Genomic DNA, 23,099 nt, shown 5'->3' with positions numbered 1-23,099 from the left:
AACCCAAAATGCTAAAAATTCACTTTTTCCTCCTCTGAACTGGCTTATGATATCTTCAGTAAAGGTAGCATATCAACATGTATTACCTGACAATCATGCTCTTGCAAATTTTGAGTTATGAGGTCAAAGGTAAGGTTGAAAACTACAAAGTAAATTGTACTATTCAGTGCTGAAATTACAGTATTTTCTCCATACCTTGGAAATGGCCAAATGTGTACCTGACAAAGTTGGTATAACTGCAAAACTGCACAGTGACTCTGACTTTGGGTCATGGTGTGAATTGTGTCATGAAAATGCTGAAACTGCACTTCTTTCTACCAGTTGAAAATAGCTCTGAAAATTTGTGAATGTCATTTTACAAGATAGTGAATATATTTTCCAAGTTAAGCTGTTGTCTTACATGAAAGGTGTGTCCGCGATTTAAAGACAGACCAATAAGCAAGCATAGCAAGAAAGAGGAGCAGGCCAGGTACTGAAATGCGTTTCGTCCTGCTCAGGCTGAACCAAAGAATTCCAAATTTGTATTAAAAGGAATGTCTTTGGTTCAGCATTGGTAAATTTTACCTGAAGACATGAAAGCATAGCACACCACATATAGTTTTAATTAATTCAGAGAACCTAAATTATAAAATGAAATGAAATAATTAAAATGCAATGGGATAACATTCTGTTAACTGCCCACTGCTTTGGAAGTTCAAAACCAGATATGTCAGTGTTTCTGAGACCCTTCACTGAAGAATAGCAAAATCTATCCTAACAATGTACAAAAAAAAAAATCTGGTATCAAAATTATTTTTTTATGAATTGTATTGTTTTATGGATTTATTGTGTATTTCTTTATATTTTGAACATTTTTTTTTTTCATTTTGTTCCACAAAATTTATTACAGAACCTATTTTAAGCATAATTATGTTAAAATCAAAAGATCTTAGCCATTGCCAGTGAAAATAATCATATCTTTTTGAATAAGGTGAGAAAACTCTACTTGCATAGACTTTATACACAAAATCATATTTTTGAGCCATATTTAACCTGACAAACATGTATAAAAGGTCGTGCCGTGTCGTAACAGTATGCTGATTTTCATTGGTCGTGGAAAATGTTGAGGATGGGGTTTTCAACCCCCCCCCCCCCCACGACCTTTTTAAGGTTAAATAGTTGAAACTGCATAAACTCGTCCCCCAAAGATAAGCACCAAACAGATTTATAAAATGGCAAAATATACAAATTAAGCAGAGGACAAAGATATTTTGAACATTTCTATACTCTGCACATCCTATTCAACACACAATATGACCATGAATAACATAATCTTGTCATTTCAACGCTTTAAACGTAGATATACTTTGTAAATATTGAAAGACATGGAAGCCTTCCAAAACCCAACAAATGGTAAGGATTGTGAAGGATTTCAAGTTACATTTAGCACACTGCAGGCAGGCTGATTTTGCTATAACACATACATGTTTCCCATAGGCATCTCCCTGAGTATACTCTGGGCTAGTCTTCAACGGGTTAAGACAAATGCTTTCAATTGGCAATTAATTTCATGATCAAATGAACACACACATACACACTCGCTCAGACAAAATCATGTAAGTCAAAATGTCATCCACTAATCTCTGTTGGCAATCTTTGAGGTAAACGTGGTATCTGGCACGAGTTTTAAATTTCACACACTGCTTTCTGCCGGTCCAGAAGATCATGAATACCTGAGAACTTCAAGCTATGAAAGTCTGGAAGAAAACTTTCTCCTGCTTCTCTGGAAATGGAATGTCTGTTTGATGCCAGAACTTCACCCCTAAGAAGAAGAAATCCAGAGCAGAAAGACACGCAGGGCTTCCTCCATCCCTACAATTCTTATCTCTTTTGTAGTGCGTCCAGGAGAGAGACGATCTCATTCACAGTCAGCTCCGGCTGAGTAAACTGCAGGCGATGCGACCCCTTCTCGCAGCAAACCACTCTTCGCACTGTCCCTTCTGTTTCAGAGGAAATGATAAAAATAAAGTGACATGTGATAAGGTTATAATGATAATGATAATGAATAACATTTATATAGCGCTTAATACTGATGTTTCTAAGCGCATCAAATCGGGGAAAAAATAATATATATAACGTAAAAACAAAATACAGCATTATGTACATATTATGATAACGACAGCAACAACAACAACAGCAAAATTAAGGTTGTGTGAACAGATGAGTTTTCAACAATGACTTAAACCTATCAACATTTTCAGCGTTACGAATATAAAAAGGGAGTTCATTCCAAAGAAGTGGGGAAATAACTGAAAAGGCCCTATCACCATAACGTGTACAGGTGCGGGGACCACGTGATAATTGGAGAGCGGAGGAAGAAGAAGAGAACGGGTTGAAGTGGAGGAGCGGAAGAAAATTAAATCTTTAAGGTAAGATGGGGCAAGATTATTACATATCTTGTAAACAATAAGGAGGATTTTAAAAGTGATACGTTGATGGATGGGGAGCCAGTGGAGGGAACTGGAGTAATGTGTTCAGATCTTTTTGTAAGGGTCACAAGCCTAGCAGCTGTATTTTGAATTCTTTGAAGTGGTGCAGTACTTGAAGCAGGGAGACCAACAAGAAGGGAATTGCAGTAGTCAAGATGAGAGGAAACAAATGCGTGAATGGTTTGCATGCCTAGCCTAATTTTCAAATCTAAAGAGCAGAGTTGACAAATTCTGATGTGCTCAATGCATAGTGAAGATGTCAGTGACACTTCAGAGCAGAGAAATAAGGATATATTCTAATTATTGGCCGAGCAAAATAATTACTAATGCAAAATTGTCAATTTTTACAGCACATTTTGGGGATGGTTAATAATTTTACCAACTTAATATTCCCTCTCAAAAACAAAACAAACATCACTGCTAACATACTAAAGATGAAGAACAGTATCTTCTAAACCATGACTTCTTCATTTTAAAATCTTCATCAAAATCAGACATTTGGTGAGGTAATGATATTCACAAACCAAAAGGAGACTTGTCAGCGAGTCATTTCATTAACTCTTCCACTTTTCATGTAGTTTGTGAAAACATGAACAACTTGAAGTTTTATTAAATTCCAGTAACTTTAGTTCAGATGCTGGCACCAACAATCATATCACTGTCAAGATGAACACTGAGTGATGGTCCACTTTGAGTTGGCCATACTGTGGTATAATGATACTCTGTTGATACCCTCTAAAAGCATTCAAAACTGAAAAATAAACCATCAGGGTGGACCACTGCAAGTGTTAAGCTGTCATAGTGAAATGACAACATTGCAAACTGAAAAGCACTCTGAGAGCGCAGACCTCCGCCAAGCAGCTACTTTCCACCGATGATCTTGCTCTTCCCAAAGAGATTTTTCTCCTCTCCACCACTGGGGAAAAGCTCTTTGGGCTTTTCCATAGAGATCAGTGATTTCTACCCATAGGTATACCCGCTGAAAAAAATCGCCCGATTTCCCAATATAGAAGCCTTTGTTACGTCATAAACCTTCAGCTGCGCGGCACGCTCCTCGCCCTAGCAGAAACTAGAGCACGCACTTTAGCGCGTGTTTGAAAACCTCAAAAATGCGCAGCTTGAACTCAGAAGTTCATTGACCCCACCTGTCAAAATATCAAAAATCCTTCATAAATATCCAAAAATTTCTTGGATCACTACCAAAAGTTAATCATTTGTTACTTGTGTCATTCTCAACCTTTCCTGTCAGTTTCATCCAAATCTGCGCACAACTTTTGGAGTTATTCTGCACACAGACAAACAAACAAACTAACTAACTAACAAACAAACCAACGGTAACGAAAACATAACCTCCTCCCTTGGCGGAGATAAATATGCTACAATCTGTACGCAGATGTCTGACATTCTATGTGCCATACCAAGATTTGGTGACATGCATAAAATATGAAACTTACAAGCCATGAACTACTAAATGTAACAAAAGCAGACCTGACCAGCTGAAGATTACACCTTAGACTGCGCCTAATTCACTGGGGTCAAATGTGCAAATATATGGTTAGTGCAAGAAAGCTCTAAAACATTAGACTTGTACCAAGGCTGCAAGGCACTTTGCAATCTCACAGGTGCCTTGTGCACAAACATTCATCACACCATCAGTGCATTATGTTCAAATTTAACATTGTGGAGCATCACGAAATCATATTAAAGGACAGGTCCACCTTCATATACATGTGGATTGAGTGAATGCAGCAATATTAGTAGCACACATCAATAAAAGTTTGGGAGAATTGGACAATCCATTCAAAAGTAATGAATTTTTAAAGTACCTGCACAGTCACTGCTGGACGAGAAGACTAGTAGAGTGAATGATGTCACATGCATACAATGCTATATTATAAGGAAAATAGATAGAGAATTTTACAAAATTTTACTTTTGAAAAAGTAAAAATATGTTGAATTTTCTTTATACTTTTATTATATCGTTGTACACATGTGACATCACAAGCTGGGGGTGTTTCATCAATTTAGTCAGTGCTGACAAGTTGTCAGCACTGACAATTTCAGCAAAAAATCCTTGGTTTTGATTGGCTGAGAAGCTGTGGTCACTGACTGTTACCATGGTGATTGTCAGAGACTGACAACCTGTCAGCACTGACAACTTTCGTGAAACAGTGCCCTGCAGTAGTCTTCTCATCCAGCAGTAACTGAGCAGAAACTTCAAAAGTTCTTAACTTTTATACGGATTGTCCTATTTTCCTCAAACTCTTGCTGATGTGTTCTATCAATATTGCTGCATTCATTCAATCCACATGTCTATGAAGGTGAACTTGTCCTTTAACCCTATCTGTGTCACGGGCCGATTAAATCGGCCCAAAACCTGCCATGTAAATGCTTGGGCCGATTAAATCGGCCCTATTTTGATTGACAGATTACTTCAATGGCTATGACACTACCACTCTCTAAACTCATTTGTGATTGGCTGACAGTGTAAGGAAACGATATCCAGTGTGCAAAAAAAGCTTCCCCACCTTCAACCAATCAGGAAAGCCTTCTCAAAGTCAAAAGAATTGTGGTGGCCCCGCCCATGTTTATTTGCATTCAGACTGCAATGTATTGTGTACAGTTTTGCTATAGGTTTCTTGTGTGGAGAACTTACACGAATCTGTATATGTGGGACTGTAATAAGATCGCCGTGTGCGATGAAAAGATCGTACACATGGGTCAATTTTCATCCATTTTATCTAAGTCAATATAGTAAAATATGAAGTGAAAACATTCAGGATAGGGATTTCAACATCTTTGAATTCTGTGAAGGGGTATGGTTTTCGTGATATCGGCCTCATAAATGAACTGTAGAATAAATGAACACTGCACGTTCAGTGCAGCAGTTGTAGCTGTTTACTCAGCACTAACAGCGGTGCAATGGGTCTCTAGTTAGCCGGGGCTAGCGGGGCAGGGTGCTAGCAGCAATAAGGGTACAGTAGCCTCCTACCCGCAGCTGGACAGTCTTGGTCTCGAAGCTTAGAAGCTGAGGTATGTTTGACTGTCGATCATTATTATCTAATAAACCGTTACTTTATGAAACTTATGTTCAATGTAGGTTTATCATAAAGCAAATGACTACATTGATGGTTCAATTCTGTTCAATGAGGAGAGTGCAAAGGAGTCTAGCATACTCAACAGGAATGGACACTCTGAAGACTGAATATTTTCAGTGACAGTTTTTACCCTTAGATTATCTTACCATACATGGCAATATTATAGGACAAGAATAATCTAAACTACAAGTAAAAGTCGTATAATCAATTAATATTTTCATCCTGACTGGATGTTAGCATGCTTTATCTACTTTCATGCCAACATTTCATTCATAAAACTAGAAATTGTGCGAAGTGTGTAAAATGTAGGTTGTACTTGCCACACACTTTTGTTCTTAAAATGAAAAGTACTAATGCTACTGACAAAATAATCACATCATCTGAAAGCTGAATAAATTCTCTACAACATTTGTATAGACCTTTTTGGGGTATAAGAGCATATTGTGTGAGAAAATGAGGTGGTAACATGTACAAGTAAGTCTGCAAAGATAATTATGTGACATAAGAGGGCGTCCTACTTAAAATGTGAGGGCGCCCTCACTCAGATTATTATGTAATATGAAAGTATAGACCATAAGCTTTCAAATGATGTATAACATGACACATTAATGTCAATAATAACAATCAGAACTGGCCAACAACAATCCCATGTCTCTGCACTGCAAAATGTCTGAACATTCTGGCTTCGTCTATGTGACAGAGATAGGGTTAATGATGATGATTTATAATACTTCTTCTCACCATGGAAGGTCGCAAGTGGCTGGCCATCAGCATCGTACTTCTTGATACCGTCTTCGGCTATGCCGAGGGTTTCTATGGTACCAGGAATCTTTTCTGCCTCAACGATGGTGTCATCCACGCAGTAGAAGAGGAGCGAAGGGAGCTGTTTCCTTCTCATCTCCTTCAGGTCTTTGGCAAACTGGGAACACAGAGGGATTAACAAAGATCAAAATTATCTGATATACTTGATGACACTGACTGGGATACCTAAAATATTGCACAAGCAGGGGCGGAATATTGCCCAAGTCAAAAGATGAGTGCAATTTATTAAAACCCTGGACAAGGGCAATATTTTCTGGTATCAGGAGGCCAAAAGGGTGATAAACCTACTGAGGTGATATGAGAAGGGACAGAACAAACATCGATAAGTCAGAAATACAGGGATGAAAGGACAGTTCAGGCTCTTCAGGGAAACCAAGAGCCTGGGTGTCTGTTTGGTGAGCCAAGACCAAGGCATTTTCAGCATTATCTTTTTGACATTAGAGTTATGCCTTTCATTTGTAGGTTAATATTCCGATTTATTTTTGAATACAGTCAACCCTGCTTATTAGTCGACCTTGCATAAGTCGAACAATCGCATAAGTTGAAGGTCTTTTCAAGTCCTCTTCTCTTTATTTTTGATTGAGTTCAATCCCTCATTTCAATTCCGTCTCTTTGTTTTCTATTGATTTTAATACCCTGTAAGTTGAACTTTCTCAAAGTCAAAGCTACTTCTTCAGTCCAGATAGATTTGACTTACGCATGGTTGACTGTATACAATACATGTATGCGAAAAAAATGAATTGAGGGGCCCAAATATTACAGACAATGGAGTCTTATTATATATTAATAAATCATCAAGTATGACTGTGATGAAAGAATGAACATGAACAATAAGGGCAGGACAGATGGGAGAAAAGGTAGCCATCATTAAAACTTGTGCCAAAACAACCCTGAAAGTTCCCCCCCCCCCTTTCATGAGGGGATAAAAGGGGGAGGGGAAGAGGTTGGGGAGCAGATACAGGAGCAGAAACTGGGGGGGGGAAGGAGGAAGAGGAGGATGAAGAGAGGAGAAAAAAGATAAAAAATTGGAGGAGGAAGAAGAGGAGGAGAAAGAAGAAGAGGTGGAGGAGAAAGATGAGGAGGACAAAGAAAAGAAAGAGAAAGAAGCGGAGGAAAACGAGGAGAAAAAGGAGGAGGATGAGGAGGAGAGGGAAGAGGAGTTGGAGGTGTATGAGGAAGAGGATTTACAAGGAAAATGATGAGGAAGAGAATGAGTAAGGAGAGGAGGAAAGGGAAGAGGAAGAGGAGGATGAGGAGGACGAGGAAGATGAAGAAGACGAAGAGGAGGAGGGGTGAGGGAAGAGGAGGAGGAATACAAGGAAGTGGGAGACAATAATAGACCATATACACCCATGAAATTTCACACGTCTACACAGTCCAGGATGCTAAACATGTCTCACCAGATCAAATCGCAAGATAGCTGCCTCATGGATGCACAACACCTGTGCTTCCCGTGTTCTTCCCCTGAAGCCCATCCGGAACACATAGTTAGAGACTAGATGCAGGACAACCGGTCCAATGATGGGAAGGAAGACTGCCCGGTAGAGAAGATACGGGAGGTAAGGAATGACAGCACACTGTCTCTGCATCCTGAGAGAGGATAAAGAGGTAACATCAATGTGAAATGCTCCTGTGTGCTAAGTCACCATATAACCCTCCAGCTACTGAACCTCCTGTTTGAAAGTCACCAAAAAGTTAAATCTTACTTGGCCATTCTTATAACCTTGTGGCATATCAGGGCAATAACCCCCCCCCCCCCCCCCCCCCCCCCCGGCTTAGGATTAGGTTCAGGATTAGGATTAGGGTTAGGGTCAGGGGAAGGGTCTGGGGTAATTGCCCAGGGGAAATTGCCCCAGACCACCTTGTGGGTATTTGCTCCAGTTAAGTAGAGGTGTATGAATGTGTGTATGTGTGTGCTTGTGAGTTTATATGTGACCCGCTACAACAAAATGGTCCTAAAGTCGCGCACGGTCGAAGCCGTGAAAATCGAGTTTGAAGTCAGAGCATCAAAATTGGTCAAAACTTACGATTTTCTGAATTTGACATATTATTACATATTATTATATTATATATACACTGTATATTATACATATTATCTGACATGTCTCCTATCATCTGTCGAAATTTTGAAGCAAAATGATGAAAGGAAAGACCAAAAAATAGCGTTTTTCTGGGACATGTTTTTTGGCGTTTCAACGAAGCAGAAACTGGTTCGAACATTTGGAGTGAGCGCCACACATAGGCTCCGCCCCTAACAACGACCAGAGTGATCTCATTGGTCAGTTTGCTGCTTGCCGCTAACCGAAGCGTGAAGCTCGCACACTGCCCAGTTGACTGGTGCGTGCTGGCGGGGTGCGCTATGCCCAGCCGCTTCTCCTGCCATTCTGGTCACTGATTGGTCGGTGAGGAGACCGCCGACGCTGTGTTTGAAGGAGCATTCCGGGGGTTGCTAGGGCTTACCTTCCATTGTTCGGAGGTGAAAACTGACTTGCGTGTCCTTTGATCGTGATTGCGTCGCAAGGAGAACTTTTAGGGCGCTTTTCTTGAAACAGTGATTTCCCAGACGTCTCGACATGCTCTCTTTTAAACATCGATATCTCCGCAGCCGATTATTTTTATATGATGTGTTATATATCAATTTAAAGCAGAAAGATTAGGGATTTATGTCATGTAATTTTCAAATAATCGACCTTGCCCGACTTTAGGATCACTTTGTTGTAGTGGGTCACATATAGTTCGTGTCATCCACCTATCATGCTGCTCTGTAGGTTAATTTCTGCTGATAGCATGACTGGCTTGTTTAAACCCATGCTAGAAGTGTGCGAGTTACTTCGTCCATGATTATCTACCAATGAGTTAAGAATAACATTGCCAATCGACCCCAAGGTGTGAAAGGGTTAAATGAAAGTGACTGACAGTACTGAGTAAAATCTGATTTGGTCTTTTGGCTGACTGTTTGAAGTGGGACTATGTCATACTGTGTAAGCTGTTATTCTCACAAGGGTTTCATTTTTGTGAATTCTGCCAATCACTGTTGGACCGTGAATTTAACAAACACATGAAAATATCCCAAACTGACCAGGCATTAGCACACTCATGATAGCCTTGGTGTCAAAATCATGAAAACAACATCCTGGGAAAATGTCTGTGACATCATTTGCATACATATCTGCATATGAAAATAACAGCTTATAGAGTACTTTTTACTGTCATTCTGACTAATTCACAATGCATGTGAGAAAAGATAAGAGCTGTTCTCCAGCAGTCTGGTATGTATTCCACTATCTTTCAAATTTAATTGTGGGTCAACCACATCTTCCAAATAAATGAAGCTGGGACTGACCTGTGGGGTATGATGCCAGTACCACAGATCATTCCTACGGACTGCACCACTCCGTCCAGCTCAGGGTCAGCTGCCATGCTAGTGACCACCATGCAGCCCGAAGAGTGACCAATCACCATAGCAACTCTGTCAATCAAGACAAAGAGAGCAGGAGCTTGATTTATAGGCAAAGACTACAGTAATGACAGTGATGAATAATGAGTCAAATTCTGTAAGACCCAGAAGTGTGGCGATCCATGGGTGGTCCGATTTGTTCGCTGCCCACCGGGGGTACATGAGAAAATCACAAATACAACTGATCAGCGCACATGGGCATTGAAGTGGACGCTCATTGGTAATGGTAGACTGTACAGTCGAGATTCTTTGCCTGTGTGCATACTGACTGAGATCAGTGATAAAGCTATACAAAATTTATTATAGAGATTCTCAAATATATTGAAGCAGGGCCAGCCTTCCCATTCCATAGCACACGCACACAATGAGGTATTTAAGTGGAGTGCACTCCCATTAAAATGAACATGCTTATAATGGAATTCCTGTTACAGCAAAGTAAAAATTCAGGCCGCAGCAATATTTGTGCTATGCTTTTTATTGTCCATTTGTTTGGTTATAATGAAATTTCCATTTATATAATGAAAGAAATTTGCCAGTCCCAAGGACTTTGTTATAACTGGAATCCACTGTAATGCTTTCAAAGCATTATCTAAGTATGATGACAAACGCCTCACACAAGACAAATCGCCAAAATTTCATGTGAACCCGCTGCAAACATTCAATGACATTTAACCCATTGAGGACAGCCTAATTTTGCTACAACACGCATTTCTCATAGACACCTACCCGAGTATAGTCGGGACTCGTCCTCAATGGGTTAAGCACCCTAAAGGGATAATATATTTTTGGTTGACATGGGAATTCAGGTTTTAAATTGTAACAAGATAATTAGCCATTCTAAAATGGATTTTCATCAAATAAACTTTGAATTCCTCTAGAATTGTATGCTCTGTCATACTGTATATGCCATTTATTTCGCGAGTCTAAATTTTCGTGAATCGGGAATTCCCGACAATATCGCGATCGTGGAGTCCTGTATTGAATGGAGAAGTGTACACGCGTACGTCACATTCACATCGGGATCAGAGTCAATATTTTCGCATGTCTCTAATTTCGCGAATATCACCTGACTAGGGAAATTCGCGAAAATAAAAACCTCGCGAAATATTCGGCGTATACAGCATTTCAGAAGTGGTTTCTATTTATCTCGTAAAAAGTCTGAATTCCCCATCTCAACAAAAATTATACCATCCCTGTAAAGACGGGCAGCTGTGAATGTTCAAATGTGCATCCACACTTGTTTGCTTGTTTGGGAGCTTGCATCTGTGCAAAGCTTGCAGAAAACAACAAATAATCTACAGTTAGTTTCTAACTCTGGTGCAAAGTTTTCTTGTTCTGATCTCGAGCATGGTATTGATGTCACTTGTACATGTACATCTTGAGCGCTTAGCTCTTGAATACTGAGTAGTTCTATAATTATGTAGCACACACAGCCATAATCACTACATCACAGATCCATGCTTAGCTCTGTGAATGTAAAAACCAACATGCCTCATAAGGCATATACTGTATACGCTATATATTTCGCGGGGGTTTTATTTTCGCGAATTTCGCGAGTCGGGAGCTATTCGCGAAATTAACAACACGCGAAAATATTACCTTCCAAAATGAATCCCTTGCCTTGATGATACGAACATTTCAGTACTAGTATACCATGTCACGGCTTACCGAACAGACCATACTGGCTAAGCTTGTTTACGCACATCCACGTCTACTTATGAATACTGTAGAAAGCCAATCCATCTTATTTGCTAGTAAGTTGAAAATTCACACTTTCTTTGCCACTTCATATTTTCTCTGGTCCCCCAATCGCGAATTTAACCACTCGCGAAAATGTGTGACAGCGGCAATTCGCGAAAATTTATGTACGCGAAAATTATGGCGTATACAGTAAACTTTCTCTGCTCAAGTGGAACCACAAACAGGCTTATCCACTGCAATTACAGAGTCCAGGACTATAGGTGGAGATAGCCCTTTTGTAAAAAGCCATTGGAAATAGGGACACTGCCAGTTTAATCCCAATGGAATGAGGTACATTGTAAAAGGGTTTAAAGGGAGTGCTCAGCCCCAGCAATTACTTGAATTACAAGACCATATTTTGCCAATGTGTGAAGCCCCTTGACTTGTTCCAACCTACATCAATCCTTATCTTATCAAAGACTTCTTGAACTATAGACCTACTGCACCCCAGACCTTCTACAGAGTTATATTTCAACTTAACTACATTTGAGGTGGACAAAAAACCCTGAACAAACATGCAAAACAATATTAAAAAAAACTACAAAAATAGGTGTAATGCACAATTGTATATTCAAAGACACTGACCTTTCCAGTCCAAGGGCAAATATGAATTCTTTGACAACTTGAGCTTTGTGCAGTGAGGTACAGTCATAGCTACTGCTGAGGTCCACATCACTGTATCCATTTCCTGGTGTGGAGATCACATGGGTATAATTGGTCTGAGCGTTATTGAGTACACTCATATTTTCTTTCATAAAAAAAGAACAACTCACACTTGGCACTGTATTCTATTCCCTTGCTTCTATTCTTATGACAAGGATTGCCTTCAGGGCTCCAGAACTTAAAAAATCGAAGGACATATATGTGATATGTGCATGCACTTATCTAACAGAGAGTACAAGGCATCAAATGAGCATGCTGATTAAAGAATATCATCAGACTTCAAAATGAACAGAAACAAAATGGTTTACTGCCCCTTCTCCCATCCCACCCCACTCCCCCCCCCCCCAAAAAAAAAAAGAAGAAGAAGAAGAAGAAGAAGAAGAAGGAAAGAAAGAAATCTCTACTCTCTGTAGCACAGGGCATAGTATACGAAACTATCAACCCTGAAACACTGTGGTTCAATACCAGTACATGCCCAGTTCTGGTTCTACTTGTGCACACTTCATGCTTGCAAATAATGTATGAATAACAAGGAAAAATAGAAATTACGCGGTGCGTAATATATGTCCCCGCCGGAAGTAGCATTTAGTAGCAAAATGTACAATATAGGTAAAAAATCAAGGTCAAAGGTCAAAGAAGTCAAAGGTCAAAATTCTGTGTAGAAGTTTTGAAGCCCTCACCTACAGTGTAGTGCCATCACATAAAGCAAACAGAATTGAAATCAGGTTAGAAATGGCATGAAGGAGTAGCATTTTGTAGCCAATGTACAATAAAGGTAAAAAATCAAGGTCAGAGGTCAAAGAAGTCAAAGGTCAAAATTCTGTGTAGAAGTTTTGAAGCCCTCACATAGTGCCATCACATAAAGCAAACGGAATCGAAATCGGGTTAGAAATGGCGAAGGAGTAGCATTTTGTAGCAAAATGTACAATACAGGTCAAAAATCAAGGTCAAAGGTCAAAGAAGTCAAAGGTCAAAATTCTGTGTACAAGTTTTGAAGCCCTCACCTAGTGCCATCACATAAAGCAAACGGAATCGAAATTGGGTTAGAAATGGCGAAGGAGTAGCATTTTTTAGCAAAATGTACAATACTGTAGGTAAAAAATCAAGATCAGAGGTCAAAGAAGTCAAAGGTCAAAATTCTGTGTAGAAGTTTTGAAGCCCTCACCTAGTGCCATCACTTAAAGCAAACGGAATCGAAATCGGGTTAGAAATGGCAAAGGAGTAGCATTTTGTAGCAAAATGTACAATATAGGTCAAAAATCAAGGTCAAAGGTCAAAGAAGTCAAAGGTCAAAATTCTGTGTAGAAGTTTTGAAGCCCTCACCTAGTGCCATCACATTAAGCAAACGGAATCGAAATCGGGTTAGAAATGGCGAAGGAGTAGCATTTTGAAGCAAAATGTACAATATAGGTAAAAGGTCAAGGTCAAAGGTCACAACTGAAATTCTGTGTAGAAGTTTCAAAGCTCCCATGTAGTGCTATCATATAAAGCAAACAGAATCAAAATTGGCTCATAAATGACAGAGAAGTAGCAAATTGAACATTTTGATCACACACGGACGCACAGACGGACGGACGGACGCACGGACGGACGGACAGACGGACACACGGACTCACACACGTACGGAGCCCGTTTCATAGTCCCCTGCTCGAACTCGTTCGGCGGGGACAACAAATAGCTACAGGAATAATTACAATATAAATACTTGGTATGATATTTCTTGTCTCACCTACATCATGTGGTTGCCAAAGGTATTAAAGTTACATTGCAGCTCCCTGGGTTTGAGACGTTCAATTTTGAAACTCACCAGGCAAATTAACAGCCAATACCCGATAACCCCTAGCTGCTATGCGGCTGCCGATTGGACGATATGCCCCGTACGTGCCTGGAATCCCATGGACACAGATGACCACTGGACACTCTTTGCCCTCTGTGCTCACACCGGGCCATTCTCCGTACAGCATGTCAAAGTTCATCCCGAGGGTGGAGATCGTGACGGTGTGTTTCCGAAAGTCCTCCCCCATGTCCTGCCGGAGGGCGTAGTTCACCTCGTCCGGCCGTGCAAATCGGCGCGCATCAGGATCAGACGATGAAGAGTTGTTACCTGATGTCATCTTTGGTGTGACGGTCTTGTCACACGACGGCAATCTGTAATTCTGTGGCGTTTAACAGTGTAGTAATGAGCAGAGTATCATGTGAGTGCATGAGATACAGTGTAAACACACATAAATCATGATGTTACACACAAAAACAAGAGACAATAGGGCCATTCTCAGATTAAGTGTTCAATTCCATGTGAGTAAAACCGAAAAATCAACCACAAAGTAATACATTCAAAGATGTGTTTTTGGAAACTTCAAAACCGGTCAAATACGAAACAAAAAGTGGAACATTCTAAATGATGGCCATTCATTGAGTAAAAATGAATTGAAATAGAGCATCATATATGATATTTGATCACCAATCAGATACGTTACCGCAATTTTACATGTTGTAGTGGACTCCTAACTCTGAATTAAATTTATTGTTTTGATCCAATTTCTGTTTAGGAAAAGACATCTGTCCCCCTAAAGATATTGGGGTTTTTCAAGAGGTAAAGATGTTGTCATCCCTTGCTAATTGGTAGAAATTATTTCTGTGTGGTAAGTTGAAATATGCTTTTTGCTGAAATGAAATGTAACCTTAAGATTCACTTTGTATTTTTAGCAAATTTCGCTTACAAATAAAGTTTCGAATTCCACAAATCATGCAAAGGGAACGATCCAATTTGGAATTTCACAGGAAACAAATATGAATTGCTTTCCTGGGGAAATAACTATTGAAAAACATCGAATCACCTTTGGTAACGTATCTGGTAAAATATAAGTAATAATTTTAGTTGTGTATGAATTAATAAATATCATCTGTTTAATTATTTACCACATGAATTGATGTAAAAATGAATGATGTAAGCCCAAATTAACCATTTTAAACATTGTACGTAATATTTAAACTATGAAATGTAGTGGAAAAGAGCCCTAAATGTGAAAGCTGAGTTCTTCATTCACAGAATATTCTCATCTTACGTCTGAATGTATTTATCCATCTGACTATAAATATTCATTACGTTTTGATGGATAATGCAAACAAGGTTTAAAAAATATATATTTGCAGGCATTTAGAAGGAAGTAGGTACAGTCTCTATGAACTCGATATGCTAAACAGTTGTTTGACCTATGGTAACGTATTTGGCTCATTCCTTTTAATGAAAATGAATAAATAATTGTTCAACTTATCAATGAATCTTGAGTAGTTCTTCATATGTTGAAAAACACTAGAATAAATATGCAACAGAACACTGAAACTTTTCTCGGAAGCGTTTCATAAACTACTTTTTACTCTTTCAAAGTTTGGTAACGTATCTGGCGTACCGTAAATGAATCTGTCGGTGAAGTTACAGAGCAATTTCTACTAAATATTCTTCATTTGAACATAACTTTAATTTTTTATGGAAGCGTCATTCTATGCAGAATTGTTCTATGAACACTTTGTTTTACATAACATTATTTGTCACCGTGGGTGCCCTGAATTATACGTAACGTATCTGCTAAATCCGAAAAGCAAAAAAACTGATATGCTGAATCTTAGCTTCGTCTTGTAAGATAAACGTTCAAAGTTGTTGCATAGAATATGAAAGTGGCTGGGTTTTATAGAATAGAACTTTGGAGTTTATGAGCACACAACGATTTGTTTGTAAAAACATTTACAATTTCTTTTCAGCATTTTGATTGTGTGGTAACGTATCTGTCGGAAAACTTGGCATTAAGTTGTGAGACACTGATGCAGAAAGAAAAATCATGTGAAAGTGTTGGTCTTTTTCACCTCTCTGTCCTTTTGGTGTAAGAATATAATCCTGAGGTCCAACAAAACGAAGCATGTAATGTGTAGGGATGAATTTTGACCAGATTTGATCCCCAGAAAGCACAAGACCAATGAGCAAAATTCGGTCACGTATCTGGGGTAACGTATCTGTGGTAACGTATATGGTCGATCATATTATCATGAGAGCGATATCTACCAAATATTTCTCACTTGTACTAAACTTTAATGTTGAATCGATGCGTCATTCCGAGGAGTAATGTATAATATACAATTTGTCTGACATTGCAACATCTGTCGCAGTGGGTGGCGTGAAAAGTATGTCACGTATCTGTCCAAATAAAAGTGTAGAAAACCGATATTTCAAACATTGTACCGTATTCTCAAAAAAGAGCTGTTGCACAAAAAATCTAAGTACTTGCAATGTATGAAGTATATCCTCAGGGTTTCATATACACAGGGTCATTGCATAGTCTTGTTATTTTCACAATGATGTAACACTAAAGAAACTGGTAACGTATCTGGCGGTGAACTTGGCGACAGGTTTCAAAAGGCTATAAAAAAAGAAGTCAATAAAAATTTTGGAACTTTTTGAGTATTGTGATTAGCTCATATGATATGCTCATCGTCCATGAAAATGATATTTGGAAATTGTGTTTGTGGACGGAGAGGAGCAATAAAACATAATTCTGAAATAGCCGGCGACACTGCGTTTTTGGGGTCTTAACGAAGTTTAACAGCAAAATTTTATACAAAAAGGCAGATAACCGCATTTGATCGTGTTTATTTTTAACAAATAAAGTCCTTGTGATATATTATAAACATTTAAATAGTATCTAATAGGTTTCAGGGAACCGCAAACTGTCATGGAATGTCGGCGACACCAAAATTCCGTATTTGAACGCTTTTACTGAGAACGGGCCAATAGCCACATTCCCACTGGCAAAAAGATCAAAAAGTTTGATCGTGATCTTTAAGATCTCAAAATTTTGCCAGTATGAACGCAAACTTCCTGCGAAACTTCTTGCAAAACTTTCCATTCCAGCTAGGGATAGTCGAACGCTCACCTCAGAAGATCACTGCTATTGTGTCGTCGTACAGGTGTTCATTGTTACGTCACAATCATTAGACATATGTGACCGTGCACCTCAAAACGAACATTAAGTCGCACACACTGATTTTGCGTGAGGACTGACAATAAGTGAAATGAGTCAACCTAGCCGAACTTGACTTTTTCATATTTTCTGAAAGAGCGGGTCTTCTTTTACATTATGCTAAAATTTGTTATCATAAAACGGGCAGGAAAGTGTGGTTTTTTTTTAGCAGTTTATCTCGAACATTTTTGGTAGAATAGTGTGATTAGGTGTGTCTTTAGAATCCCTTTTTCATTTCTGAAAAACCTTGTCCACAATCTTCACTTTCAACTCTAATAACTTTTGAAAGGATAGCCCTACTGCTTTGAAAGTTGGTATTAATTATGGACAGAATGTGTTAATGAGGCATGCTTAATTTCACTTTAATTTGATAATCCCTTCATTGTTGTTACTCTGGTGGGTTTATACTTCCTGTTTTTTGTCCCATTCATCGCACAGCCAGCACGGTTTGGTAAAGATTAAGCGCTTGAATAGACACTGTACTTCAGAGCCTCTTTTCTCAGTTCACACTTTTCCTGAGTTTGTGCTTTCTTTCCAATATTTAGATAGGTTAGGAGAGTCCATTTGATTTGAGTTATACATCGTTTTAAAGCTTAAAGTCTGCTCTTTCAGAATATGGTCTTAACTAAAAATTCATGTCTGGCGACTTTTTGTTTGTTTTGAGGTGCAGGGTTACATACAATGTATATGCAGATGGCACCTTCTGTCTTCTTCCTTGAGCATGCGCACTAATGACTCAAACTTTTTGATTAAAAGATTAAGAAGTTTGATAAGTTAAGGAGATTGATCCCATGGTCTTGAAAATACATTTTTCTACAAGTTCATATCCATACCTCCTGTTCATTGTTTTGTTTTTTGATGCACCTTTGTGCGACACTTGGCGCATCAGCAATATGAATATGCATGACAGTCATGACGTTTTTAGCCTTTGAATAATGCCCTTTTGCTGCGCACTGTGTAGTGGTGTTCCGAGTGAAATGTGCCCACCAGCTAGTTTGCAGGCACAAACCCTTGTTAATCACAATGAGCCTGCGCCATGGAATGTTCGCGTGCATTTCACGAGCACCAAGATTCACGAAATTAAAATGCAGGCGAAAGTTCTTGTCTTCACTATATGCATTGAATGCCAGTGGCAGTTTGTGAAAATTTCATGCCGCAAAAAAGGCCGTCGGCTCCAATTAGCGAAAAATTAATGCCGCGAATATATCATGTTTTACAGTCTTAGCTTCTCAGATGCTGCAGTGGTACATAGTCTTGGTGCAGACTCCTTTACGACCAACAAAGGTGCCTGTAAACTGAAACAGTATGCCGAATATTTCGTGAGGTTTTCATTTTCGCGAATTTCCCAAGTCAGCTCTACTAGGTGCTATTCGCGAAATTAAAGACATGCAAAAATAATGCGTCTGATCCACGTGTACATTTCTCCGGTCAGTACAGTACTCCACAATCACGAATTTAACCACTTGCGAAATTGTCAGGAAGTCCCCATTTCCGAAAATTTAGACTTGCTAAATATACAAAAAATTGTATGGTGTATCGCAGTATCCACCAGCAAAGAGCAATCGGGCGCCACATGCAAGTTGCACGGGATGTTGCGCGCAGCAAGAGTGCCTGGTCAAAAGGCTAAATCTAGCTGCTACCGGCAAGCACATCAAGCGCAAGTGCAAAGGTTTCAAATATGTCATACAGAGCAGTTGTCCTTGTCACACTCACAGATTCCTCTTGACCGAATCATTTAATTAAGTCATCAATGTGGACAGAAATGGACTGTTATAAATAGCAGAACCAAATGGTCACCATACTACCCCATGTGAGATCCCAATCCCATCATCCGCAGCCTGCCGCCGCGCTGAACACTTCACGTTTGGGCTAGTCGCATGATCGTAGTTATAGTTAAAATATACTATAAAATGGGTTCAAGAATGTGGCCAATTGGAAGCGCTGAAATGAGTCACGTGTGCTTGTATTAATTTCTCACTAACATGCACGGCCTGACGTCACAATGTTTACACTAGCAGTGCGCACTCAATCAGTTGTTACAAGTGCGTCGCGCGCTACTATACGCGCTGTCAATCCTGTAAACAACTTCTAGTTCGGGCTGCCTACCGGCCGGCCTTTCTTGTGTGCATAACATGTGTGGCGTACGTATACTCTTTAATACGTACAGCACTTATACTGTGCGGGATTTCCAAGTGCGACGTGCGTAAATGTTTGGGACGAACATCTGCAGACATCAATTCTTGAGCGAGTGCTACATGTAGCTGACTGGTATTGACCCACAAAGGTACGTGAAAAATGATGTTAGTTTTCGACCCATTTTATAAAACAAATGATGCACAGGATTATGTCGTGGCGTTAGTGGAGATGCAGCTCACTCTCGGGTATTTACAATGTAGTGCAACATGCACTCGGCTTCACCTCGTGCATGTTTCACAATTGTAAATACCCTCGAGTGCGCTACATCTCCACTAACGCACTCTATCCTGTGCATCATTTGTATATCGGTAGGTACCTACACATACATACAAACACACATGTTGCACATCTCCCCACCCCACCCACACACGTACTTGTACACATTACCGTATTTTACATGTAGATTGTAGGCCAAACGAAACGTTAAAAAAGGTTTAATCATATGGTAAATTAATAGAACTCGAGAAGCAGACTAACTAATTGAAAGTCTATATCGACCGATTTGCCGTTTGTAACATGTTAATTTACATTTACATTTGTGCCTTTGTGGGTGACGTTTTGAAATCATTTCTACATTAACGGTCGTTTAAATAGCACATAACTTATAGACCGATTCTGTGACGCGCTATGTGTATTTTTGGCATGGGCAGCGCCATTAACGCGGTGTCTTAGCCGACCCCCCCCCCCTCCCCCCATCCCCTTCCACGCGCGGAATGAAAAACTGATGCATGGTCGTTTTAGCCAATAGGCATCTCATACTGAGTGCGCGAATGCTTGCTTAGCGCGCGAACCTTTGTTACAAGTGCGCGGTAAACACGTTGCCCGGGGGGTGGGGGAGAGGAGGGGGGTCGGCCAAGACACCTCAAAATGAGCTTATGGCTGCGCCCAGTGCCACAAATTGTCTGCTGCCCTCAACGAACCCGAATCGGTCCATAGTGCGGCCATTAGGGGTTACTACATTTGTGTGCAGCAATGTATTTAATTCTACATTAGGGGTGTTTCTACATTTGTGGTCGTTTCTACATTTGTGCCAATTGTGTTTGTGGGTTCAAATTTCAACTCCCATTCATAGATGCCAAGTTCAAAACATTTTTATGAGTGAGATTTTCATGACTCAGCATCTCTACGCGCGCGCATATACTGATATAGGTGTGCGTGAGTGAGGGGAGGGGGGGTGTCCGCCCTCGATCCTCCCACGGTAAGGAGCTTTTTTCAATTTTTAGCTCTTAAATAGTTCTAGTCTTAATGGTGCAAGCTGGTGAATACATGAGTGACTATTTTTTACTTATTTTGAAAGACAAAAGGGAAATATGCCTTCAATTGCAACTCTCACTTTAATCCTTTAAGCTATGCTCCCAATGCGTGAGAAAAATGGGTGTCATGCGTGAGATCGTGAGACAGACCCTAAATGCTTGAGTCTCACTCACAATGCGTGGTCTGTCCCATTGTGCAGGTGTATTGACTGCTGCTAGAGAAGAAGGCAGTCCAGCCTACTACTACCATGGCATGGACCTAGCTAGACAGAAAGATCCGTCTGTCCGGAGGACTCTTTTATATTTTGCCATTAACGCTGTCCTCCGTAGACAGACGGAAGGTTGTAGTACCCATTGCTGTGTGGATGTTCTTAACCACTGTCTCTATGGAAAATTGGGTGAGGTACCTCACCCTTCTCGATTGCGTCTAATTCACGGCCCTAGGTCGGCAAATTTAAGCTTGAATAGTTAAATCAACTATTCAAGAATAGACTACACTCACCAGATTAATGAATAATCCAATATTTTAGTAGAATTTTCAACGTAAAACACAGCCTGTCGCGTCGTCACGTTCAAACTGCAGAAACACACACTATGAATCTCTTAGCCAATCACATGCGAGGTAGCTTCTACGTGTTTGTTTTACTAAAACACGTACCTCGCATGTGATTGGCTTTCAATGGCTTACAGATTAAAAATGGCGACTTACTGCTTGCGAACGGCGATGTTGCGATATCGATAAAATTTCTGCGTTATAACCGAGTAACTGTGAGTATTTCGATTGCACAATGTGAGAAATTAACCCCAAATATTGCTGCATAATGTGTCATGTCATGTCAAACTTGTTTGAATGTAAAATAGCTGCCTGAAATTTGGTTAATCGTAACGTTTGATCTGTGCGCTATTGCCACACAGGAGCTGGCATCATTGACTTCGGTCTGTATACGGAGGGGATCCGTGAAGCCAGACGTAGTCTCCGCGGAACATTCCCCGACGGACAGATACAGACCGATCTTTCGGTCAAGGACCTAGCAAAAACTTTTTGCTAGGTCCATGCTACTACTAACCTAAACAGATATGTTCACTCTTCAATCTGTGTTAGTAGGTCCTACAACCATAAAATACAATAGTATATCCAGCTAGCTACCGACGATTGGCTACGTGTGTTTCAATATCCAAGGACTAACTTTACTTACGAGAGATCTTGCCAGTGTTTGGAGCCGTCGAACGCTCTGGCGGCTGCTCATCGCAATACAGCCAATCCTAAACATATGAGTGGGCGAGCTCAGCTTCAAATGCCACCAAACCGTACAATACGTCATGGCAATGGGGAAATCACAGCACCAACAATGTGAGACACCGTAATTATGTTCCCACTCCTCCCGTATGAGCCACTGCGTTATACAACCAAGAACACCGAACACGCAAGCGCAAGCGAGCTACAAAAAAACCACGTGGGTGAATGCTAGACACTGCTTATTTCAAGGATCAGTGAACACTACACAAAAGAGCTATCAAAGTTAAACAAGGTCAAGGAGCTTCAATCATTGCTTTACCACAATGTGCAGGTAGTGAAGAAATAAATTGACAAACACGACTGTTAGTGTCCCCGGATCATCGGAAAGCTGTTTCAAATCCACAGACCATTGTAGGTTTACCCCACAGCTTAGCTAGCCTGACCAGACCGCTGTGCTTCAAGCGGCTGCGTGTAGTTACCCACAGCTAGGCCAGGTAGTGTATTAGGATCTTTCGATTGGTGGTGTGGTGGGGATCCAGGCCAGGGTGCACATCACAGAACTCTTATGTTCTGTGGTGCACATACACAATACATGTGTGCGTGTCGATTATTATGGAGGGTAAATCCATTGCCATTGTAGTTGGGTACCTAAGGGGGGGGGGGGGGGGTCACCGTGCACCCCCCCCCCCGGGGGGTGTTTCATAAAGCTGTTCGTAAAGTTACGAACAACTTACGAGCAACTGGTGATCAGTTCTTGTGCTGAATTATGGAAATTCTGATAAGTATAGCACATCAGAACTGATCACCAGTCGCTCGTAAGTTGTTCGTAACTTTACGAACAGCTTTATGAAACAGGGCCCCGGACTCCTCGACACTTACATGTTCAGGATCCTCATGACGTACCAAAACATAATCAAGATGTTAACAGGAACGAAAAGTGGCTGTTCTAGGTGAAATTTAATGTATTCTATTGTTTTTCATAATTTCTTATGTATTTCTTTGTTTTTCAACTTTTTCAACTTTTGTTTTTTCTTTGTTTTTCTATTGGAAATTGTCACTGACCACTTTTCTACCATAATTAGCACAAAACTAATCAATGAAAGTGGTTAATTGTAAAAATAATCAGGTTTTCATGACCTTCATGACAGAGCGG

At 40.1% G+C, this 23,099-nt stretch overlaps 1 protein-coding gene across 1 annotated transcript; it reads right to left on the bottom strand.

Annotated features, from left to right (window-relative positions):
* Window positions 1-1,186: 1,186 nt before the first annotated feature.
* LOC139730995 (uncharacterized) lies at window positions 1,187-22,269 on the bottom strand. The gene is made up of 7 exons (XM_071641867.1): window positions 21,906-22,269; window positions 14,056-14,404; window positions 12,171-12,273; window positions 9,732-9,857; window positions 7,789-7,978; window positions 6,308-6,485; window positions 1,187-1,979 (listed from the first exon to the last, which is right to left on the bottom strand). Exons 1-7 carry the CDS (start codon window positions 22,029-22,031, stop codon window positions 1,861-1,863), a joined length of 1,191 nt encoding a protein of 396 aa, XP_071497968.1. The 5' UTR covers window positions 22,032-22,269; the 3' UTR covers window positions 1,187-1,860.
* Window positions 22,270-23,099: the final 830 nt, after the last annotated feature.

This window comes from Diadema antillarum, unplaced genomic scaffold, assembly GCF_040938485.1.
Source record: "Diadema antillarum isolate AM-2024a unplaced genomic scaffold, OU_Dant_1.0 seq00000348_RagTag, whole genome shotgun sequence".
In the NCBI taxonomy this organism is placed as follows: domain Eukaryota; kingdom Metazoa; phylum Echinodermata; class Echinoidea; order Diadematoida; family Diadematidae; genus Diadema; species Diadema antillarum.
The sequence above is the reverse complement of the archived record's forward strand: the minus strand, read 5'-3'. Positions and strand labels throughout refer to the sequence as shown.

Bases quoted from the DNA above. Each gene is read 5' to 3' on its own strand.
- LOC139730995 (XM_071641867.1), bottom strand. From the start codon at position 22,031: ATGACGTATTGTACGGTTTGGTGGCATTTGAAGCTGAGCTCGCCCACT. The intron at 12,274-14,055 runs GTGAGTTTCAAA...TCTCCACACCAG, and splicing joins ATTGGCTGTTAATTTGCCTG to GAAATGGATACAGTGATGTG. The intron at 7,979-9,731 runs GTCAGTCCCAGC...ATCCTCTCTCAG, and splicing joins ACTGGCATCATACCCCACAG to GATGCAGAGACAGTGTGCTG.